This window comes from Nilaparvata lugens, chromosome 14 (genome assembly GCF_014356525.2).
Source record: "Nilaparvata lugens isolate BPH chromosome 14, ASM1435652v1, whole genome shotgun sequence".
Taxonomy (NCBI): domain Eukaryota; kingdom Metazoa; phylum Arthropoda; class Insecta; order Hemiptera; family Delphacidae; genus Nilaparvata; species Nilaparvata lugens.
Genome location: NC_052517.1, coordinates 6907870 through 6933729, shown reverse-complemented (window position 1 = coordinate 6933729; position 25860 = coordinate 6907870). Strand labels below are relative to the sequence as shown.

Here is a 25860-nt window from a genome sequence, read left to right as displayed (position 1 = left end):
GGATGTAAGGATCTGTTCTCTATGCAACATGAAGGAGGAAGAGGATGTAGTCCACTTCATAGCCAGGTGCCCGGTGCTTGCAGAGTTCAGAAAGCAATACTTCGGGAAGACTTTGCTTGCTGTAGAGGAGATGAAGACGTACCTGAATGGTGACAACTGGATGCTGATAGGACAATACTGCAGAGATGCTTAGGCGGGATGCACACCGGAGAAACGCATTTCGTGAAGCCCTCTTTCCTGAAACTTGTTTCATGCAATCCGTTTCACTCGCGCATGCATACAAAAGAAACGTTCCCTGCTTAATCTTATCAGTCGATTGCGAGCAACTTTCGTTTCACGTTTCATGAAACTTTTTTCACGAAACGCGTTTCTCCGGTGTGCATCCCTTAGGCGTACAGATATTTCATGATTCAATAATTCAATTTTTAATCGAATTTTTACCCTCTCTTCTTTTGTAGAATAGTATTTTCCATTTTTATTTTTTGTATAAATTGTCTATTTGAAAGAAATATATATAAATAGCTTACCAACACCTCCTGACGGCACTCAGCCAAGGAGAAAACGCTGACAATAAAGATTTATTAACATTTACTTGATTATTTTCAAAAATGTAATGAATTTCGTTCATAAATAAAAGCCTTTATTTATTTATTTATTTATCTATCTGATTCTGGATCTCAGAAAAGCTTTAGACAACACTCATTCCATAAACTTAAAAATGATTTTGATAATAATTGTTGAGAAGTTTATAGAGGGATATTTTCATGCATACACATTGATCAATATAGCATTTTATAGACAATTTTCTCAATTTATCTCACTAAAGTTGATTATCTCATTAGGTACTATTAAAGATCATTTGGACAGTTGTTCCAATAGGTGTATATTGTCAAAAGCTTTCCCGAGATCCATGAACTGATCAATTGACGGAGTATTGTCTGAAACTCTTCTTAGATTGAAGAATTTTGTCAAAAGCTCTTGTCAGATCAAAGAATGTTCAACTCAAGATTATGAGTGTTCTCAAAAGCCTTTGCAAGGTCAATGAAATAAATGTTCACTTGTAACTTGTCGTTTTATACTTTTGTTAATATTTTGTATGAATTTCGAGTGAATAAATTTGATTTGTAATTATTATTTAACGAAAATCCTAAATAAATGCTGTACATCACCCAGTAGGTGGAGGAGAAATTATTTTGTCAGGACTTGTTTCAGCTACTAATGCCGAAGACTTGAAGAGTCAATACTTGAAAATGGCATTAGTAGTCGAAACATGTGACAAAATAATTATAAGGGTTCTCAGATTTATATTATCTATTTCAAAAAATATTTTTCCTACAGATACCTTGAAAAGTGATGGTATCTGTAGGAAAAATATTTTTTGAAATAGATAATATAAATCTGAGAACCCTTATAAATTATTTTGTCACATGTTTCGACTACTAATGCCATTTTCAAGTATTGACTCTTCAAGTCTTCGGCATTAGTAGCTGAAACAAGTCCTGACAAAATAATTTCTCCTCCACCTACTGGCTAAAGTACTTACTTTACTCCCTGAAACATAATACTAAAGAGTCACTTTTTCGCTCTCGGTACTAAAAAACAGAAAAACTCCCTATGGAGGAAAAGTGACTCCATTAAAATAACATGGGAAGCATCTCTATTTTAAAAACTTTCATTGTAATAGGTAAGAAGGTCTAAGCTCAGATGAGGAAGCATATTGAGTAGTCAGTCATTGAGCCAATTAAATCAATACCTCAACCAGATTTGATCAACATATGAAATGTATGTTCGTATGCTAAAATTATTACAAACTTCATATCACTATACTAAAAAAATGTATAAATATTTTTTCATATTTCATGGTATTCAAAATACCAGCCAACGAGTATTCCTTACTAACTAATCAAATTAAAACGGGAACTTAATCATAGTTGTAGTTATGGCTGCCATTGTTGTTACAACTTTTGCCGACAGATAGCGCATAGCGCTGTCGGCGGAAAACTGTGATTACAAGCCAGCCCAGCTGTTTAATTTTAGATTATGTTGTAACACATTGTTTGGTCACGAAGGTTTTTAAAAAATATTTTATTTGCAGTTTTTATAAAACTGTAGGTGGAGGAAAAATAATGTTGTGTATATCACAAGTGAACAATTTTTTCTCCCTCAGGAAAATGTTGCCCTCAGCTTCGCCTCGGGCTTCAAACTTTTCCCTCAGGGAGAAAAACAACACTTTTCACTCTAGATATACAAATAACTATAAAAGGTACTCAGATCTATATTTCTGTTTTTATTAAAAGTAGCCCTGAAGAAAGAAGACAAAATATTTTCTTTATTTATTTCTGCATTGATAGATACAAAATAATTCTCAACTATGAATGATTGTGAAAGGAACAACAGGCTTGAAGCCCATTGAATTAATAAGATTACAAAAATGATTGACATTTCAAAAATTGATATTAATGAATCAATTCATTTTGAAATGCATGAAAATTCCGCTATTCCGATTACCAACAGGTGCTAGTTACTAGTAAATGTATCAGTTTTGAACTGACCTGAAGGTTCCAGTCGAAACCGCCGACGTTAACACCGCCGGAATCTCTCCAGTGATACTCAAGCGTGTTGTCGTCTATGACGTCAATAACGTATTGACGTCATAGACGACAACACGCTGAGTATCACTGGAGAGATTCCGGCGGTGTTAACGTCGGCGGTTTCGACTGGAACCTTCAGGTCAGTTCAAAACTGATACATTTACTAGTAACTAGCACCTGTTGGTAAACGGAATAGCGGAATTTTCATGCATTTCAAAATGAATTGATTCATTAATATCAATTTTTGAAATGTCAATCATTTTTGTAATCTTATTAATTCAATGGGCTTCAAGCCTGTTGTTCCTTTCACAATCATTCATAGTTGAGAATTATTTTGTATCTATCAATGCAGAAATAAATAAAGAAAATATTTTGTCTTCTTTCTTCAGGGCTACTTTTAATAAAAACAGAAAATATAGATCTGAGTACCCTTTTATAGTTATTTGTATATCTAGAGTGAAAAGTGCTGTTTTTCTCCCTGAGGGAAAAGTTTGAAGCCCGAGGCGAAGCTGAGGGCAACAATTTTCCTGAGGGAGAAAAAATTGTTCACTCGTGATATACACAACATTATTTTTCCTCCACCTACAGTTTTATAAAAACTGCAAATAAAATATTTTTTAAAAACATACGTGACCAAACAATGTGTTACAACATAATCTAAAAATTAAACAGCTGGGCTGGCTTGTAATCACAGTTCTCCGCCGACAGCGCTATGCGCTATCTGTCGGCAAAAGTTGTAACAACAATGGCAGCCATAACTACAACTATGATTAAGTTCCCGTTTTAATTTGATTAGTTAGTAAGGAATACTCGTTGGCTGGTATTTTGAATACCATGAAATATGAAAAAATATTTATACATTTTTTTAGTATAGTGATATGAAGTTTGTAATAATTTTAGCATACAAACATACATTTCATATGTTGATCAAATCTGGTTGAGGTATTGAATTTAGTTGGCTCAATGACTGACTACTCAATATGCTTCCTCATCTGAGCTTAGACCTTCTTACCTATTACAATGAAAGTTTTTAAAATAGAGATGCTTCCCATGTTATTTTAATGGAGTCACTTTTCCTCCATAGGGAGTTTTTCTGTTTTTTAGTACCGGGAGCGAAAAAGTGACTCTTTAGTATTATGTTTCAGGGAGTAAAGTAAGTACTTTAGCCAGTAGGTGGAGGAGAAATTATTTTGTCAGGACTTGTTTCAAAAAGAAAAAAATATATACATTTTTTTAGTATAGTGATATGAAGTTTGTAATATAGTTTCAGCATACAAACTACATTTTATATATCGATCAAATGTCTGTCTGAGGTATTGAATTAGTTGGTTTAATGACCACTCTATATGCTTCCTCATCTGAGCTTAGACCTTCTTACCTATTACAATGAAAGTTTTTAAAATAGAGATGCTTCCCATGTTATTTTAATGGAGTCACTTTTCCTCCATAGGGAGTTTTTCTGTTTTTTAGTACCGAGAGCGAAAAAGTGACACTTTAGTATTAGGTTTCAGGGAGTAAAGTAAGTACTTTAGACAGTAGGTGGAGGAGAAATTATTTTGTCAGGACTTGTTTCAGCTACTAATGCCGAAGACTTGAAGAGTCTAGACTTGAAAATGGCATTAGTAGTCGAAACATGTGACAAAATAATTTATAAGGGTAATCAGATTTATATTATATATTTCAAAAAAATATTTTTCCTACAGATACCTTGAAAAGTGATAATTTCTGCACTGATTGCAGGCTGCAAAGAATCACTTTTCCGCAATAGTGCACAAAGTGAGTACTTTGCATACTCCAGATTTGCAGCACGACAATGCAAAATAGTTTGTAGGTTATATGGAGCACCAGTGCAGGAAAATCAAAATTAAGTTGGTAACTGCACTCATAGTGAGGCCCACGTTATAATGGCAGTAGAGAACAGCATGCCTTGCCATTATGTGCCTTGATTATAGTCATTTCAATGCTTACATAAGATAAACCCCCTTCAAGCAGTCAGATAAATTTTCAATTGAATACTAATCATTATTATTCAATTTTAATTTAATTAAGTTTTTTATTAATAATAAAATTACACAGAAAAACATTTGATGGATTTCAGGGAATTTTACCCATAATTACCCACTTTTCATATTCAATGGTAACTGTAGGAAAAATGTAATGTGAAAAACGTGCGCAAAGTTCCTCTGCTGCACTCAGAAACCATCATTCCGCACTCGCCTACGGCTCGTGCGTAAACGTTTCTTTTGGTGCAGCAAACTGTCACTTTGCGCACTAGTTGCACAAATAACTATTATTTGTTTACAGTTCAACTGGCACGCAGTCCCAGATCGTGAGAAGAAACGTCACCAGAACTCGGCCGAACCAGTTTTTAGCCCAACTATGGCCGGGGGACTGTTTAGCATTGATAAGCAGTTCTTTGAGAAACTGGGAACCTACGACAGCGGATTTGATATTTGGGGTGGTGAAAATTTGGAACTTTCCTTCAAGACGTGGATGTGTGGAGGCACCCTTGAGATAGTCCCTTGCTCACATGTGGGACATATATTCCGCAAAAGGTAATTTATTCAAATCTTTACTATAGTATACCAGTAGCTCTGTAAACAGTAGACCTCACGCAGTATTCTCATCCACAAGTACCTGATTGAAACTACAGACCTTATGGAAATACAGCAATAGACTGGCTTCTCCACACATCTGTGTAATCACTTGTCAGCTGATTTATAATGAATAATTCTATAGTCTGATTTTTACTCTAATATTGGCGTATGAAGGAGGCTCCTTTTTCCTTTTATACTAGTAGTTCTGTGAACAGTAGACCTCACGCAGTATTCTCATCCACAAGTACCTAATTGAAACTATAGACCTTATGGAAATACAGCAACAGACTGGCTTCTCCACACATCTGTGTAATCACTTGTCAACTGATTTATAATGAATAATTCTATAGTCTGATTTTTACTCTAATATTGGCGTATGAAGGAAGCTCCTTTTTCCTTTCATACTATTAGTTCTGTGAACAGTAGACCTCACGCAGTATTCTCATCCACAAGTACCTGATTGAAACTATAGACCTTATAGAAATACAGCAATAGACTGGCTTCTCCACACATCTGTGTAATCACTTGCGAAGCATGTAACTAAATAAAGAATAAACTTGTCAGCTGATTTATAATGAATAATTCTATAGTCTGATTTTTACTCTAATATTGGCGTATGAAGGAGGCTCCTTTTTCCTTTCATATTATCCTTGAAATGCAAAATTTCCAAAAACCTTGTATATACGTCGACGCGCAATCAAAAAAGGAACATACCTGTCAAATTTCATGAAAATCTATTACCGCGTTTCGCCGAAAATGCGCAACATATAAACATTCAAACATTCAAACATTTAAACATTCAAACATTTAAACATTAAGAGAAATGCCAAACCGTCGACTTGAATCTTGGACCTCACTTCGCTCGGTCAATTATACCAGTAGTTTTGTGAACAGTAGACCTCACGCAGTTTTCCCATCCACAAGTATCTGATGTCACCTGTTGTAGTTGATTCAGTTGAATCACAATTCACAGTTGAATCATAATTTTCTCTTAAAAACTGTTATTTGTTTTCTTCAAGATTAAAAACTCACTTATGTTAATAGACTCAGTTCACGTTTGAATTTTTATCCCATATGATGATTTATCCAGTTCCGTGATAATCTTATCATCTGATAAGAATATTACTCAACTATTTCAAAATTAATTTTTCAATAAAGAATATTATAATTTCTTCGGCATTATTCAGTTCATTTAATCATTTTTTCAATCACCTATGGAATCTGTTTTTCAAATTTGAGAAAATTAATTCCTCTAATTTTATAATAATTATCAAGGACAAAGGTCGAAATTAATTTCCTCTAGTTTCAGTTCATCTACACTAAAGTGAGAGCCGTTATAATGTCAGTATTTAATTAACATTGGTGTTGCTATCCTTGTCTTTCATTCGTCAAAGCAAATAGCGCTATCCTTTTCGAACTCCGTAACGGTGCTAGATTGTTTTTAGCAATTTAGAAATATAATTGATTAACGAAATATTAACCTCAATTATTAAAAATCTTTAATTTCCAATAATGAAAATCATATTTTCTTGACGGATAAAATAAAAATTGATCAATTATAACAAGAATGAATAGTTGATATTACATCAGATATACCGGTATCAGCTATCCTATAGAAGGCAGTGGCAAGGCAGAGAATCGGCAACACTGTTCTTCTATCTTTCTCCACTGCCATTATAACGTGGACCTCACTATGTGAGATGAGATTTATTTGCCATAAACAATATACAAGATAAATATATTGTGGTAAATCATATATCATACATCAAGTTATATCATATTTTATTGATTAGTGTTATATCATACTGGTTAAAACTACTTGTCATTTTGGTAGAGAGTTGGTGGGGAGGATATTTTTAATATTCTTTCCGAAGAATGGACATTGATATGTCCAAATCTCCGCCAATTTATGTAGATGCATAACAATATAATTATCTATAGTTATTATAAATTACAAATTACTTTTTCCATATCATTACAGTTCAATAATTATTTTCCTAGTCTATATTATGTAAATTGATCTATAATGTTGCTGTATTGTAAGCTATGTATATGGTATAAGCCAGTATTATTGTAATCTACATAAATGAAGTACTCAATCACAATCTAGCCACATATTTATCATTTATCATTATTTTTTTAAAGCTAGTCTCAGTTGTAACGCATTTATCATTCATTTAAAAACTGAATTGTTAGAGATTGATGGTAATTAACAACTGAAAATAGTAACTCAAATTGGATTAATGAATTTGTGGTTTTGATAATATAAAGTCGTTTTCATTCAATAATAAGTTTTGAATCAAAATTAAATATGTTTGAAAGTGTTGATGAATCATAACCTCTTTAGGTCTAATTTTCAATCAAAATTTGGGAATGGAATAGTAGTAAGGATATTATCTCACAATAAACTCTACTCTTAATTATTATAATCTTAGGGCCACTGCTAACAGATATGTAACCTATAACACTAATATTGAATGTATAAGGAGGCAATTAATTTACATAGGTACTAAAATAATAAACCTCATTCCAAATCACTTTCTCATGAACAAGAAAAACTCGACATACAGTTATTTCTTCTTCCATTTAGATATATGACTCGAGATTTCTGCTCCAGCATTTTTTTTTTCATTAGTTTTTTCATTTTTCAGTGGACTCGCTTACCTTTATTTGAGTAATATTCTCTGTTTTCTTCTTGCCCCCATTTCTCCCTTCCTTTTTTCCTCATTACTTCTCTTCTTTGCCTGCCTATTACATGGGAAACCATAGTTGGCTAGGTATCTTCTCTCTTTTTTTTCTCTTCTCCAACACACCCAAACACTAAGCCCATAGTTTTTTATATTTGTAACATTTTATTGTGTTTTATTTGTTTCGTAAATCTTTGTAATTTTGTTTTGTCTTGTTTTGTGTGTTTTTAATTTTTTTTTAATCTTACTATGTTTCAAGGTCACCATACAAATGGAGGTCAGGGGTTAATGTACTGAAGAGGAACTCCATTAGGTTGGCAGAAGTGTGGATGGATGAGTATGCAAAATATTACTACCAGAGAGTCGGCAATGATTTGGTAAGTTGGATTTTAATTTAAAAATAGCTCAATAAAATACTTGCCCACTTTTTTCTATTCAAAATTTTGAAACTAGAACTAATTTTTGGGACAAAATTGAGTTTGAATGATTATAGTAATACTAGCTGGCCCGGCGAGCTTCGTACCGCCAAATAGTTAATGTATCTCATGACAAACTTTAGCTTTATGCACACCTGAGGAGGCGCGATGCGGCATTTTGCATCCAGGTGCTTCTTGCTTAATGGTTTGAATGGAAGAACTCACACACACCAAATCTACCATGGCGTGGAATGGTGGGATAAGACAATCTCCATAAGATCAACACTTTATAAATCACCAATCTGCGCCTCTTCAGATTTTAAAATTAACTTAGTGTACAGCTGTAACTTTAGATGGTATTATTCATATTATTAATTTTAATAGATTTTATTTATATAGATAATTTTCCAACTGCAAAATAAATAATTTTCTAAAAATGAAGTAATTCTAAACACCGAAGACAGCACAATTATTCGAACCAAGCAATGTCTTTAGAGCATGTGAGTCTTCAACCTGAGGCCGCACTGCTGGATGGTTACACACAGAACAGTCATTATGTTTTTAGTCGGGGCGTTTAGAATAGAATACATGGGCGGTTATGGAGCAGCACACACTCTTGTCTACTATCTACCAACGGCTGTTGGATGACGCAATGATTATAACAGCTGATTTTTATTTCTGTTTGTGACCAGCACACAAATCTTCTCCCATAAGGATTACATGTAAACTTTGAAGGACCGTAGGAAAGAGTCCTGAAGTCGGATTATAAATTTGATATGCCACAAACCTGGTCCTGAACATAACAAACACAACTAAAAAAAATCATCAAATTCGGTGCACACATAAAAAAGTTATTGAATGTCAAAATTTGAGGCTCGATTTTTATTTATATTGATTTTCTTGTAACATATTCTATTAGGGCTACTGAAACCTACTAAACTTAGTTTCCAGTAAAAATTCGACTGATTCACTGTCAATGTTGTAAAAACGTTCCATAATGAAATAAAAACACATATATTGTCAAATTCTACACAGTTCTATTTGCTTGTCAGCTTAAAAATGTGACCTGTGTGAAACCATGGTTCTGTACCAAATAAAACGGTGGAATTTGACAATATATTTGTTTGTTTTTATTTCATTACTAGCCGCCAGGCTCGCTTCGATCGCCATATCCGTCTAGCGACTGGATCGTGACTGGATCGTCCGAGAATGAGATCAGCAGGCGAGCGAAGAGCATTTTTATCATATGTTAGGACAATCCAGTCGGGGGTCCAGACTAAACGTCTGGCTAAACGGATATGGCGAGCGAATCGAGTCTGACGGCTAGTAATATGATATTCCCAGGATTGAAGTAGCAGTGCCCAATCAATTTTTCCGCGATAAATGCATTTAAATCTTCAACTTGGTGCCAACCTAACAAAGTCAACTCAACTTAATGCCAACCTGACAAAATGATTATTTTAGTTGCCAGTTAACAACTGTTTCGAAGAGATACTCTATCTAGATTATAGTTCTATAGTAACATATGATATGGAAATTTCAATCATAATTAAGAGATTGGGAGAAGAATATACATGCTAAAATACGAACTTTAAACCCTTAAAAATAACCCTTAGAGTTAGAATATTGCCAAAAGATTTCTTAGTGCGCCTCTAAAGGGCCAACTGAACATACCTACCAAATTTGAACGTTTTTGGTCCGGTATATTTCTAGTTCTGCGAGTGAGTGAGTGAGTGAGTGAGTGCCATTTCGCTTTTATATAGATTTCATTTTCGTTTCTAGTCTTTTACTCTATTGAATGTCTTATGTTTTCTAGGGAGAATATGGGGATGTGTCGTCCCGAAAAGAATTGAGAAGAAAATTGGGATGCAAATCTTTCAAATGGTATTTGGACAACATTTATCCCGAATTATTTGTACCTGGAGAGGCTGTCGCGTCAGGAGAGGTCAGAGTATTGTTGCTTATCTTAATTAGGTTTAAAAAAATTACCAAATTTATTGAAATTACCGAATTTATCATTCAAATTGAGAGTGCGATCTCAGTAGGCAACAAATCTACAACAGTAAAAACTGATCCTAAAAACAATAATTGAAAGATTGTCAAATTTGTTGTCTTAAATCAATTTAATGCAGATACTAAAATCTATTGAATTATGTGAGGCTGTTCTAGATAATGTGAACTAGTTGAATACAGTTATATTCATAAAAACACTTCACCCACATGGGCTACTAACTTTTTAACAAATTAATAAAAACAATATAAAAATCTTGAAGTAACCTTTATTTTTTAAAAACTTCTAACTAATAGCATAGAGAAACAATAGCATAAGTAGATATCCCATTGTATAGGGAGTAGATGTCGTAACTTTTACTGTTATCTCAAGCCGATTACTGTCGATTATTGTCGATTTTCACTGTTTTGTTGGGGTGAGAGTGTTTGAACGGCACAAAATGAGAGACTACCAGTGTCACACAGCTTCAAAGGAAAGAACTACGTGGACTATCGACTTGAGATAACAGTAGAAGTTACGACATAAACTCCCTATATCATGGGATATCTACTTACGCTATTGTTTCTCTATGCTAATAGTTGTTGAACTATTTTAAAGTTTTTAAAAAATGAAGAGTACTTCAAGATTTTTCTACTGTTTTTATTAATTAGTTATATTCATTTAGAAAAAAAGTGAATTCGAATTCAAGTCATCAAAAATTGGATGTTTTTCAACACTCTATATATTTTTGTAGTAATATTTGATTTTTTAAATGAGTCTCGCCAATATTCTTGAAAGTGTTCCTAATGAGTGACATTGTCTGATGTTTTTGGACTGAGTAGTTGATAAATAATAATATATTATTTTGTATGAATATCCTCTCATTTTCCATGTATTATTAAAATTTGAACATTTATTATGATATAACTTTTCTCCCTGGCCCTGGATGCATGATCTTTCCTACAATATAATGAGAGATATTTCTTCCCCACCCATTCGATAATTTGGATCATTTTCGATGGGAAAACTATCAATTGCTTGCTTTTCTCTTGAGAATTCAAGCTGTTAATTCAAAATGTATGGCCTTACAAATCATAGAATTTGAGCAAATTTTTATTCACGGCCACTTCTCCTTAGATCCAAGAAAAATTAGGACATTTTTTCTTGATTACCCCCTCCAACTACCTTTTGCAAGCTTTTGAAAACTTAAGCTTTAAATACTTTTTTAAACTTTGTTGAGAAAAGTTTGAAAAAGTTCACAATTCTTAAATGATCAAGTGTTTTACTCTTGGAGTGAAAAACACTTACTTTCCAGCTGTGCCAATGTTTTGACCTATGTCTAACCTAAATGTCTATGTTGTAAATGTCAACTTCAGATTCACAAATTTTAATTATTGTAGAAATTTTGCCAATATCCATTCCAGATTTCTTATCCTCAGCTTTAACAAGAAGTGGATCATTTTTTCACCAGAAACCCCACCTCTCAGCTGGTTTCTTGAAAATGTTCCAGAGATCCTTACCCTCAAATTCCTCATCCTCAGCTGTTTTACAGATCCTTATCCTCAGATTGCTCATCCTCAGCTGTTTTACAGATCCTTATCCTCAGATTCCTCATCCTCAGCTGTTTTACAGATCCTTATCCTCAGCTGTAAAATGTCAGCTGTTTGACAGATCCTTATCCTAAGATTCCTCATCCTCAGCTGTGAAAGGTCAGCTGTTTGCCAGATCCTTATCCTAAGATTCCTCATCCTCAACTGTAAAATGTCAGCAGTTTGACAGATCCTTACCTAAGATTCCTCAACCTCAACTGTAAAATGTCAGTTGTTCTACAGATCCTCATCAGTCAGCTGTTTTAAAAATCCTTATCCTCAGCTCTAACAACAAGTGAGACATTTTTTCTGGAGAAACCCCACCTATTTGCCAGCTGTATTCTTGAAAATGTCAGCTGTTTTACAGATCCGCAACATGGGTATTGGTGGCAAGACTTGTGTTGACTCACCGGCACGTAAGGGAGATTTCCATAAACCGGTTGGACTCTATCCATGTCATAGAATGGGTGGCAATCAGGTTTGTGCAAGAAAATTATGAATGTCCCACCTTTGGTGCCATTTTTTAACTTTTTTGTAACACATTGTGTCCTTGTGTCCCAGAGTGTACCCTATCCCTACCAAACATATTCCAGTGTACCCTTGTGTATATTTGTCCAACCTATCCTTATCATTTTCAAACCACTGTACCCTAGTTAGTACCCCAGGGTACCCTAGTGTACCCTATAGTAAGGTCCACGTTATAATGACAGTATTTGATCAACTTTGGTTCTGCTATCCTTGTCTATCATTTGACATAGCTGGTGGTACTATTCTTTTCTAGGTCCACAACAATGCCAATTATGTTTTTGACAGTGTAGAAATATAATTAATTAATGCAGAGAATCAGCATTGCTATTCTCCTATCTTTATCCACTGCCATTATAACGTGGACCTCACTATAGTACCTTAAAGGGTACCCTAGTGTTCCTTATTGTTTACTATAGTGAGATCCACATTATAATGGCAGTGGAGAAAGATAGGAGAAAAACGATGTTGAACCTCTGTCTTGTCAATGCCTTCTATAGATGGTAGCAGATACAGCTTTATTGATGTAATATTAACTGTTCATTCTCATTTAAAATAATCAATTATATTTTATTAAACAAGAAATTATATTTTTCAATAATTTCATAATGGATTTACATTATTAAGATGAAATATTTTGTTAATTATAAATTCTACATTGTTAAAAGACGATCTGGCAACAGAGTGAAGCAAGAAAGAGATAGCACTATCTGCTTTGTTGAATGAAAGACAAGGATAGCAATACCATTGCTAATCAAGCACTGCCATTATAACGTGGACCTCACTATAGTAACCTAAAGTGTACCCCAGTATTCCTTTGTTCTCCTTATTGTTTGCTAGTGTACCTTGTCCTATCCATTTGTACCATACTTCATACTGCATATGGTTCAGTCCTTATAGTGACCATGCTTTCCCTTGTAACTGAACAATCTTTACAATACCTTTGTTCCTTTGTTCCTCAATCTGCCTATTAGTAATCACTGCTTTATATCCCCTTTATCATATACTGCTTATGAAACTGAAGTTGTCCATGTCGAAGGATGTATTTTTCGGCTCCATATCCTTTTTTCACATCTTGCTTATGGACCTAAAGTTGTCTAAATGTGAAGGATGCATTTTTTGCTTGTTGAGCAATAAGGCTGTGCCATGTCAAGTTTTGATCTGAATATTGATCATTTGCAAGGAAAATAGCACAAGGACTACCTTATCATTTTATCTTCCAATGTTATCACATTAGTGTCATTGGCATTGTCAATAAATAAAGGAATAAATAATATCACCCTGATTGACAGTAATATGATTCACAGAATCATGATATGACCTCAAACATATTAACTGTAAATTCTCTGACATGCACAACTTCAGTTATAAAAACATCCTGTCCCAATTCACTCAAACCCCAATTCCATCCTCAAAAACTCAATCACCTCATCATTTTCATAATTTATTTGCTTTTCATTATTAATTTCCAACTTTGTTCTGTCTTCTTTCCATTTCATCATCTGCTCTGAACCCTGGACGTGTCATCAAAATTCCCGCAATTTTCTGGTGTGAAAAACATGTTTTTCGGGCGCCAAAAACAGATCTCTAACAAGGCCACAAACATGTGTGTCGACTCGGCTTGTAAACCTGAAGATTTGCATAAAGCGGTCGGTCTGTGGCCGTGTCATAGTCAGGGTGGTAACCAGGTAAACATAACCTCCAAATGTGTGAAACGTAACCTCAAAAGTTTGCCGCATAACATCAAAGTTTGACACAAAGGGAATGGTGTGCTCTTCAATCTTCTCTGAATGTGTAGATTATGTTTGTAACTAGTTGACTAACTTCAAGAAGATTGAAATATAACCTTGAAATGTGTGAAACATAACTTCAATGGTTTGCTGCATAACCTCAAAGTTTGCCACAATATATCTGCAAAGGGAGAGGTGTAATCTTCAATTTACTCTTAATGTTTGGAGAATGTTTGTAATTAGTTGACTAACTCATATAAACTTCAAGAAAATTGAAATATAACCTTGAAATGTGTGAAACATCACCTCAAAGGTTTGTTGCATAACCTCAAAGTTTGCCACAATATAACTGCAAAGGGAGAGGTGTAATCTTCAATTTACTCTTAATGTGTGGAGAATGTTTGTTAGTAACTTGTTGACTAACTCATATGAACCTAAAAAATGTAACCTCAAGAATATTGAAATGTAACCTTGGAATGTGTTAAACATAACCTCAAAATATGATGTGCAGCATAACCTAAAATTTTGCCATATAACAGCTAAGGGAATGGTGTAATCTCCAGTCTTCTAAATGCTATGAACATGTTTGCAACTAACCTACAGTCGTTTTTGAAGTTAACCTTGTCAAAAATCCTCAACAATTTGAAGCTTATCTCAAAATTTAAGAAACATAACCTCGAATTTGTATTACCACTGTATAACATCATAGTTTGCCATATCACTACTCGCTAAATTGACAATATGAACATGTTTGTAACTAACCTACAGTCGTTTTTGAAGTTAACCTTGTCAAAAATCCTCAACAATTTGAAGCTTATCTCAGAATGTAAGAACATAACCTCAAAATTTGTATTACCACTGTATAACATCATAGTTTGCCATATCACTACTTGCTAAATTGAGAATTAGGGATGATTTGGCAAATCTTTTAATCACTCTAAGATTTAACTGACACTTACACGACTCAGGTGGAGAAGAGACTGGACTCTAGTGGAGAGCATGTGTTCCCAAATGGTGACACTCAGACCAGTCAATTCTAGTCTCCGCGACGTCAGCCATTTGAAAACACATGCTCTCCACTAGAGTCGAGTCTCTTTTCGACCTGAGTCGCGTAAGTGTGAGTTGAGCCTAAATTTGCTGAAGATGTTTTTTGCAACTATACAAATAACTCAACTAATGCTAGCATACATAACCTCATACATAAGTAAAAAAGCTAGTATATACAAGTAAAAAAAAAACGTTTTTTAGCAAGGAAAAAATGGGTGTAGGATCATCACTTATTACTCTATTATTCTGTTTGTCATTCTACTTTTATTTTTCATTATGTCTTCCATTCTCATCCTTAAATATCTTTCATCTTCCTCTACTCTTCCACTGTTCTGTGCATGTTTTTTACTGTTTGTCATATTATCTCCTTCATAACAAATCTATTGTTTGTCTCTACATTTAATTCTTAAACAGTATCTTTATAATTAATTCTTATGAAATAAGAATATTTGCATGAACAGAATATTCACAGAGTACATTATTTTTCATAATTGCATTGAAATCAAAGAATTATCAAGTCATATAAATAATAGAGTTGTATCAATTGATGTAAAGTCTTGAATTTTTAAATTAATTGAGATATTCTGTATTTATTCAGTTGACAGTAGATTCAATGTTTAATTGGAATCTAAATACTTTTTGTGTAATTGAGAAGTCGATATTGTGGTAATTATTCATATTAAATGAAAAAGACTAAGAAATTGTCAAAAAACCACAGATTTATTGATACTTAGAGAGACCGGGTTCGGTTATTACACCATTGTCCATCTCTGATAAACTCAACAGTAGTTTATCATAGATTGACAATGGTGTAATAACCAAACCCGGTCTTTCTAAGTATCAATAAACCTGTGGTTTTTTGACAATTTCGGAATCTAAATACTTGAATAATGGCTGATTAAGTATTATGGAGAAAAATCAATTATAGAAGAAACTAGTACCCTTGAAATATTTCTTACAAATTATACACTCCAACTGTACATAATATTTTATATAGCCTAATAAAGGAAAGAATTGGCTTATACACATAAGGGATATGAAATTTTGACGCATCATCACGTCTCAACTACTCACTGATTAACTTGAAATTTTGCATATAGATTCTCAATTTACCGAATATGGTTATAGGCCTATTTAAAATTCTTCAAGTTTCTAGTAGGTCAAGTTTTCAGTTTGTCAAGTTTTCAATTAGACCCTAGCGAAGCACTGGTTACCTGCTAGTCTGAAATTAATATTTTAAGGGTACTAGGTTGTTATTCTCTATGATGAAATGGATGTTTTTAATTGATATATCTTGAATCCTAAATCAATGAATGAATTATGAATTTGTATTACAAATTATGAAGTTTTATAACAAAATTTAATATTTATCTCATTTTTAGAACAAATTTTATGTTTTATATGTGTTTATCAAATAGTTCTAAAGGTTTTAGAACAAAAAGTTTTTTTGGAAGTGAATTTTTCATGAAAAATTGAAAAAGCAAGATTACGAATGTATTCCAACCTTAAAATTTTATTTTTTTTTTATTTATTTATAAGGTTAGCAAAAAATACAAGAATCGGAAAAGAAAAAACAGGCTATTGCCTAAAACTTCTTCAATTTCCTGATTTAGTTTTAAATTGTCCAAATATTATAGGTTATGTCCATTCAAATTTCTACACCAAATCACAATCTAAAATATAAATTAGAATAAAACAAACAATTTCAAATTTGGATGGATTAATAATAAAAGTTTCTTAAAAACACGAAACAAACTATAAATTCACAAAATAAAGAATAAAAACACTTAGATTTTGAGCTCGAAAAATATCACATTCACCATAGCTATATAACAGCTGTAACTGTGAATGAAAGTGTTATTGTGCATTACATTATGAGTGGATTTTGAACTCTCAATTTGAATCTCAGTTTTAGCAGGCCGGACACAGTGCAATGTCTCCCGGCTAAATAGGCCAAACAAGTTATTGACTCTTGACAAAGAGGTTATTAATTTTTGTATTGGCCCATGAGTGCATATGCATTTTGCTGCCTTGTAACACACATTCCATTGGATCTCTGTTATGCTTTGTCCGATCCTCATTTTTTTTTAAGTTGACTGATTGTAAATAAAATTTCTGAAAAACATTATTGTTCTTGGTAAATTTCTCTATCACCGTTTCTCACACAATTTTGGGTTGAAAGTTTAAAATTGCCGCCATTTCGAATTTTTGAATTGGACAAAGTTTAATATTTTTTCTACAGTTCATCTCTCTTATTTGAAAATACCTACAGATTTTTATATAGCGATCGGTTGAAGAGCTTTGAAGATGAAAATTATTTTGTAAAAAATACAAAATGGTGAATATCTCGTAAACGAAGCGTTTTAGGGGAAACAATTATTCCACATTTTATCTTTGGTTTGACCCATAGAATCTATTCTCGAAGTTTGGCACTTTAAGTTTGGGACACTCTGTATATAATAATTATTAAAATGCTGGCAGTCAAGAGCCATTTGCACATTTTCTTTTTTATCAAAATCAAAAAAAAAATCAAAATCAATTTATTTGCCATAAAATACATTACAAATATATGAATTGTCCTCTAAATGCTATTTGTCTTTGAAAATAATATTTCTGTAATAAAACACAAATGTCAATCAAATTAGTAAATAGAGAAAGCAAAACATCAAGCTTTTTTATCAATTCGTGGCTCGACTAGCATAAGTTAAGAACTATATATCAATATATATTCTCATTATATTTTATTGCATTTGTTGGTTTATTTCATAGCTAATCCCGTTTTCTTTCAATGTTTTTCCAGTACTGGATGCTGAGTAGAACTGGAGAAATCCGGAGGGATGAGGCTTGTCTGGACTATGCTGGACAAGATGTGATACTCTATCCCTGTCATGGGTCTAAGGGTAACCAATTTTGGCAGTACAGACCTGATGTGAGTAGAAAACATCATTTGAAACACACTTTTTATTATTTTGAATATCATCTAGAAGGAAATTAGAAACATAATTTCAAAATTTAAAATCTTAGTTTTCGTTGTTTTTTAATGAAAATGGACTAAATTTTAGTAAAGTGAAATCATAACCCTATTTTGGACTTTAAAAGTGTTATCTAAATTTGGGAAAGAAATAGTACAAGGAGTATCCTTAGTTTTTCTCTCCCAATCAGTGTTTCTCTGTAAAAAATATAAATAAATAAATAATAAATCATCAATATCTGAAAGGAAAAATATCAATATTTGTTTTCCTTTCATCTGAACAGAAAACAGTTATAGATTTCTCAATTGCTTGAACAATTTATTGAAAAGAATGACTTTTGGAAAAAATGAAAAAATAGTTATTTGTATATCTAGAGTAAAAAGTACCTGTGGGAAAAAGTTTGAAGCCCGAGGCGAAGCCGAGGGCAGCAATTTTCCTGAGGGAGAAAAAGTATTTTTCGCTCGTGATGTACACAACATTTTTCCTCCATCTACATGTTTTTATAGAAACTGCAAATAAAATCATTCTAATAACTTACGTATTGGTGACAATGATTCCTAACAACATAACCTAAATCTAAAACCTAAAAACCGGTCGTCTGATTGGCACTGCTGATTACACTATCTATCGGCAAAAGTTGTAACAATTATATCAGCTGAGCAGCTACCAGAAATGGCTGACTCCAGATCACGCGGTTAAGATTTGAATTGCAGATCAAAAATATTTGTTGGCTGGTATTTTGAATAGAATAAAATATTTTAAAAATTGTATAAATTTTTATCGTCTACTAATATTAAGAATATAATAATCATCATACAAACATATATTTCATGAGTTAATCAAATTTCTGGTTGTGGTATTGAATTCAGTTGACTCAATGACAGACACCTCTATTATGCTTTCTCATCTGAGCTTAGACCTTCTAACCTATTACAATGTAAGTTTCAAAATAGAGATGCTCCCCATGTTATTTAAATGGAGTCACTTTTACTCCCTAGGGAGTTTTTCTGTTTTTTACTACCGAGAGCGAAAAAGTGACACTTTAGTATTAGGTTTCAGGGAGTAAAGTAAGTACTTTAGACAGTAGGTGGAGGAAAACAGTTTTTGAGTAATACTATACTGAAAAGATAGCATAAAAAGATATGCAATGGTTTGTAGACTTCATTCACAGTTTGGAAGCTTTGTATCAAATTATGGTGTTGTGTATCAAGTTAAGATGATACTGTATCATTTGTGGTGATACTGTATCATTTATTGTGATACCCTAGAGAAAAGATAGCTTAATAATATATATCCCATGATTTGTAGAATTCATTCAGAGTTTGGAAGAATTGTATAAAATTATGGTGTTGTGTATCAAGTTGGGATGATACTGTATCATTTGTGGTGATACTGTATCATATTGTGTTGATACTGTATCATTTATGGTGATACCATAGAGAAAAGATAGCATGAGAAGATATGCCATGGTTTGTAGACTTCATTCACAGTTTGGAAGCTTTTATCAAATTATGGTGTTGTGTATCAAGTTGAGATGATACTGTATCATGTTGTGGTGATACTGTATCATTTGTGTTGATACTGTATCATTCTTTGTGATACCATAGAGAAAAGATAGCTTAATAATATATATCCAATGGTTTGTAGAATTCATTCAAAGTTTGGAAGCTTTGTATCAAATGATGGTGTTGTGTATCAAGTTGGGATGATACTGTATCATTTGTGGTGATACTGTATCATTTATAGTGATACCATAGAGAAAAGATAGCTTAATAATATATATCCAATGGTTTGTAGAATTCATTCAAAGTTTGGAAGCTTTGTATCAAATGATGGTGTTGTGTATCAAGTTGGGATGATACTGTATCATTTGTGGTGATACTGTATCATTTATAGTGATACCATAGAGAAAAGATAGGATAAGAAGATATCCCATGGTATAGGTCGTTTATGATCCCAATTTATACTTATTCTTCTCCTTCTTCTCTCTTCTTCTTCTTCTTCTCTCTTCGTCTTCTTCTTCTCTCCCCTTCTTCTTCTACTTCTCCTCCTTCTTCTTCTTCTGATGTGACCTCTCAATTATTCTACTCTTTCTTCTTCCTCTCCTCTTTGTCATTCTACTTCCACCTCCTCCTCCTCCTTCTCCTCCTCTTCACCATCTGTTCCTGCTCTTTCTTCCTCTCACTCTCTTCACAATCCTCCTCCTACTCCTCCACCACCACCAACTGCTCCTTCTCCTCCTTCTCGTACTCCTCCTCTTCTTACTTCTTCTTCTTCTTTTTCTCCTTCTGTCTTCCCCTTTCTTCTTCCTCCTCTTTTTTCCTACTTCTAATCAAATTTTTATTCTTCTATTAGAACTGATGTATCACCATCATCATCATCATCATCATCTTCTTTCATGTTTTTCAGACAAAACTCATCCAACACGGCAGTAGTAAAAAATGTCTGGCAATTTCCGAAGACAAACAAAAACTGCTTATGGAAGAATGCAACAGTAGTTCACCAAAGCAACAGTGGAAATTCGAAAATTACGACGCTGCAAAACTATAGTGCTGCGAAAGGGGCAGAACAAGCCAATGGTTAACTCATAAATAACTGTGATTTATGAATAACAGTGATCGGTAACCGTTACTGTGTAACTGTTACTGACTTACTGCTACTGTGTAACTGTTACTGGCTTACTGCTACTGTCCTATTGCATGCGTTGAAAAATTTCCCAACTTTTTAAACTGGAACAATTGATTAACTGTTACATGTGTTGATAGTAACCGTTACCGTAAACTGTTACTGTTGAGGTGAACTGGGACAATAATTAATCAACTGTTAGTAACCGTTACCGTGAAACTGTTACTTTTGTCGATATGTGAGGTAAACTTGGACAATTGATAACGGTTACAGGTGTTGATAGTAACCGTTACCGTTAAACTGTTACTTTTGTGGATATGTGAGGTAAACTTGGACAATTTATAACGGTTACAGATGTTGATAGTAACCGTTACCATGAAACTGTTACTGTTGTTGATAGAAAGTCACTGTTAACCTGTTACATTGTCAATAGAGACTGTCAAGTGAAACTGTTACTACATTGTGAGAAAAATATATCTACAGATTTTCAAAGCAGCGGTCATAATATTGATAACTGGTTCTAGTAACTGTTACCTTGTAACTGCTACTGTCCTACTGCATGACTGTGAAGAAAAAATTTCCAATTGTTGTTGATAGTAACTGTCACCATGAACCTGTTACTTTGTCAATAGAGACTGTCAAGTGAAACTGTTACTACATTGGGAGGAAAATATATTTACCAATTCCAAAAAAGGGGCTAAAATTATTGATAACTGGTACTAGTAACTGCTACTGTATCAATGTTACTGCATTGTTTATCATTATGTTTTCCCAGTTATTTGAACTGAGAAGTTGACAATTCTATAACTGGTACTGATACTTCCAAGAACTGATACTAGCTAACTGCAAAGTGATTATCAGATGTAAGAGCAAAAATCCTTTGATGAAACCAAGATGGAGAATTATATAATCACAAAATACCAGTTAGTAGATACAGTATTATAAATAATAGCTGATGGATAACTAATTGTGTAAGTTACTGATTTGCTCTATCTTAACTGGTACAGGTCAACTGTTGATACATTGTGAAAAATAGAACTATTGAAATACAATAATTTATTTCACTAATGTTTGAACAGAAATATTGTAGCCTAATGAGAACAAATTGGCAACCTGATAACATCTATTAGTAACTGTTACCAACTAACTGCTACTGAACAGATGTTTTTGAGGTATAAATGATTTTTTTGGAGCAAAGATAAATAACAGGATTTTAACAAAAATAATAAAATCGCTGAATAGCAGATGTTGACAACTGTCATCAAGTAACTGTTATTTTGTATCTGTTAATGGTGTAATCTTGTCTTGTCACCGTTACTGGATAACTGTTACTTGAGATTGACAATGAAATTTGGAGGAAATAGACATAGATAAAGGAATATTGTCAACTACCTGCTACTGCTAATGAGTAACTGTTACTGCTAATGAATAACTGTTACTGGTGTTCTCTTGGCATGTCACTGTTACTTAAGATTGACAATGAAATTTGGAGGAAATAGACATAGATAAAGAAATATTGTCAACCACCTGCTACTGCTAATGAGTAACTGCTACTGCTAATGAATAACTGTTACTGGTGTACTCTTGTCTTGTCACCATTACTGGCTAACTGTTACTTAAGATTGACACTTAAATTTTGGGGAAATAGACAAATAGATAGATAAATGATAGATAATAGATTTGAGGTATAATTTTGAGTAACCTGGCTGGCTCTGGTCTGGGATGTCAGAGTTTTCAGGTCACACCTGATCAATTTCAGGGCCTCTGTCATGACCTAACAACGGTTTCTAGGCAGCTGGGACCAAGGTTATGTTGGACTATAATGTCGAAATCTCTCAATTAGAGAAATAAAATAATGCATGTCTGAGCAATGAACCAATGAAATGATCTATGACAGAAAATAAATTATTCATGACAGAAATTAATTAATGTGAAATATTTAGGATAGTATGGAAGAACAAAGACATATAAAGTAGTTTTTATTAAAATTAATAGGTGCTATGGTGAAGTGCAATGAATGGCTGATCAAATTGAAAAACAGGTGAAATTAGAGAGAAATTCAAATGATAATTATTGATACTAATCAATGAGGATATTAAATTTGGATTAAATGTTATATAAATAGACTATCAAACTTTTCTGACTGTTGGTAAAGTTATTTCAGAACCAATTTGTCCCACTTTGTCATTGTCCCACTTTGATGAAGTCTGTTTGTGGTAAACTTTTTTCCAGTTTGTGGGTGATCACATTGTTGTTGCTGTCATCCCACTTTGGCAGAGTCCTAATAAAATTGAAAAATTTCTAGAATACATTTTTATATGAAAATTTGTTGAATAAACAATGATTGAACGTGTACTAATTTATTGTTATTATGAACTGTATAATAGATTGATAAAAGTGCATAGATAAATTTCGAATAATTGTTCATAAATTTTAATTAATGAGGTTCACTGTGTGGTTGGACATAAGTATTGAGAAAATTTGTGTAAATTGTTGAACATGTTTTAAAATAAATTTTTATTATATGTTGAGAGAAGTGAGTTGGTGATCTATGAAATGAAATAATTCTTTAAGTAATAAGTGTTATTCTTATTTCTTATTTTATTGAATTCTTATTCAATTTAGCAATAATACTTGAAATTTACAATAAATCAGTTTAGATAAAACTCTTTCAAGTAGAACTCTCAATATAATTTTCAGTTGAAAAGAAAATTTATAACTTTCAAAAGAAGAAAATGGAGAAGAAGAATAGGAGAAGAAGAGGAAGAAGAAGAAGAGGGAGAAGAAGTGGAAGTAGAGGAAGAAGAAGAAGAATCTTTCCAATCATTTCATGCACAAGCCTAGAACTCATGTGGGTACCATATACATCAAATTAAATTAATTCAATATGCATAATCAAATGGAACAAAAATCTTATCATTGTAATTATTGACATATCACTTAATAATTGTGCTCTATTTTTTTATTTAATTTATTAATTTACATGTTAGAGAATTTTATAGATTGGGCATATCGTGAACAAAAAAAAAGACCACCAAATTTAGATTATAAGTTATATTGAATTTTCTAAACATCCAACAAATTACAGGTAATTATATTAGATAGCAATAATTGTTCAATTTTTCAATGGTTAAATTTGTTATCAATTATGATAATAATTTTTATGTAAAAGTATTTCATTAATAAACATTGAATATCAATGTAAATTACTGTTTTATATTGTCAAGTGTACATAATCAGTATTGGTTAAAGTTTTTAATTGATAATGTTGAATTGTACATAACAATGTTCCAACTGTAAAAAATACTTTATTATAAATCTAGATATGTAATTGACAATTCTAATACTAGTTTGTTGATAAACTATGGGGATTATTGGTTCTCGACCTTGAATTCAAAAAAGTCCAAAAAAGGTGAATTAAAGTCAAGTATGTCCCAGAGTCCTTACTTTACATCTACTAGATAAAAATAGGAATCATTGATCTTCAAGAAGTCCCTCAAAGATCAAGGTAAGGTTAGTAAGGTCGATTATGTCCTAGAATCCCCATTTTGTATCTACTTAAGTAACTTTTTTAATGTATACTGTAAAAACATGAACAAAAGACATTCCCATTTATATAGAATAAAACTACTATTAAAATTAATTTGACACACTTGTTATATATATTAACTGAAATTAAGGTAATTTATGTAATAATTTTAGCTTCATGTATGATAATTATTAATAGTATTATATAAATATTAATATAATAGAAAGGGCGAATATACGAACAACTTGTATATAAGTATGTTATAGTTAGCTAATATTTGTCAAATTTATTTCAAACTTTTCTAGCATGTTAAGGCATATGAAGAATTTTTATTGTACTATATATTGTAAGAAGACTATGACAATTTTATGATTTTTGTCGTTAATTATATTTTTATTACAATTATTCTATTCGTTTTTAGTGTTTTCTTTTGTCTGGTTTGATCCTTTTATCCTTTGTTTTATCCTTCATTCTCCTTGCATTAATTTATAAACTGTATTAAATGTGTTTTTTTTTTCAATAATTAAATTCTATTTTTAATTTGAGAGAGTTTCAGTTTTGGGTTGAAGCTATTGTTTCTTTTCCAATCATTGGCTTTATTTGTTCTCATATATTTTTTCATAATGAATTTATTCATTTTTCTACAACATATAATTTGAAACAATTGATATACTCTCTATTACTCTATTAATATTTACTTTTTGTGTAGTTGAGAAGTTGATATTGTGGTAATTATTCATATTAAATAAAAAGACTAAAGGCCGGTTTCCGAGCTCGGGATTTACCCAAGTCCTAGACTTTAAACAGCTGGAGTCAGAAAATTGGCTTTCCAAAACGAGGCGTACTCATATATAGCTTTTATAACAGTAGTCGTAGTTTTTATTTTCTCATTTCTATAATTGGAAACGATTTTCCTTGACGAAATTAGACATTCTCAAATAATTCAAAATAGCTGAAACTTTACACTATTTTCTTTCTATTTTATTTTGCGTTCAATTTTCTAGTTTTTCGAAATTTAATTCAAACGTGACTATGACAATGACTGGGACTGCGCCCCGTTTTGGAAAGCCAATTTTCTGACTCCAGCTGTTTAAAGTCTAGGACTTAGCTGAATCCCGAGCTCGGAAACCTGCCCTAGGAAATTGTCAAAAACCACAGATTTATTGATAGTTAGAAAGACCGGTTCCGGTTGTTACACCATTGTCCGAAAACCATTGTCTTTCTAACTACATTATCAATAAATCTATGGTTTTTGACAATTTCTTAGTATTTTTATTTAATATTGATATTTACTTCCATAATACAGTAAGTTTCAGAAAATTTCCTCAAACAATTTAATTATTTTTCTTGTTTCATTCCATCTTAATGATCCTTTATGATAAATTTCAATTCATTGTTTTCACTTCTAGGCTATTCTACAGTTTTTAATAAACTAATAACATTTACTGAAATAAATGTTCTAAAATTTTGTCAGCCTACTGTTGGCTAAATAACTCAATATCATCCAATTCCACCGAAATGTTAAAGGAGGGCAAAAGAGTACCATTGTTTCTAATATAAGT

At 32.5% G+C, this 25860-nt stretch overlaps 1 protein-coding gene across 2 annotated transcripts; it reads left to right on the top strand.

The window, feature by feature from the left end:
• The first annotated feature begins 2642 nt into the window (after window positions 1-2642).
• On the top strand, window positions 2643-24706 carry LOC111058183 (putative polypeptide N-acetylgalactosaminyltransferase 9). Of its 2 annotated transcripts, none has more exons than XM_039440661.1 (7): window positions 2643-2730; window positions 4896-5146; window positions 8135-8252; window positions 10108-10236; window positions 13979-14083; window positions 17973-18101; window positions 20554-24706. In XM_039440661.1, exons 2-7 carry the CDS (start codon window positions 4971-4973, stop codon window positions 20692-20694), a joined length of 798 nt encoding a protein of 265 aa, XP_039296595.1. In that variant the 5' UTR covers window positions 2643-2730; window positions 4896-4970; the 3' UTR covers window positions 20695-24706. The 2 variants fall into 2 exon arrangements, with proteins under 2 accessions (XP_039296595.1, XP_039296594.1); XM_039440660.1 differs by lacking the exon at window positions 13979-14083 and adding an exon at window positions 12238-12348.
• The last annotated feature ends 1154 nt before the right edge of the window (window positions 24707-25860 follow it).

Bases quoted from the DNA above. Each gene is read 5' to 3' on its own strand.
- LOC111058183 (XM_039440660.1), top strand. From the start codon at position 4,971: ATGGCCGGGGGACTGTTTAGCATTGATAAGCAGTTCTTTGAGAAACTG. The intron at 10,237-12,237 runs GTCAGAGTATTG...GCTGTTTTACAG, and splicing joins AGGCTGTCGCGTCAGGAGAG to ATCCGCAACATGGGTATTGG. The intron at 18,102-20,553 runs GTGAGTAGAAAA...CATGTTTTTCAG, and splicing joins TTTGGCAGTACAGACCTGAT to ACAAAACTCATCCAACACGG.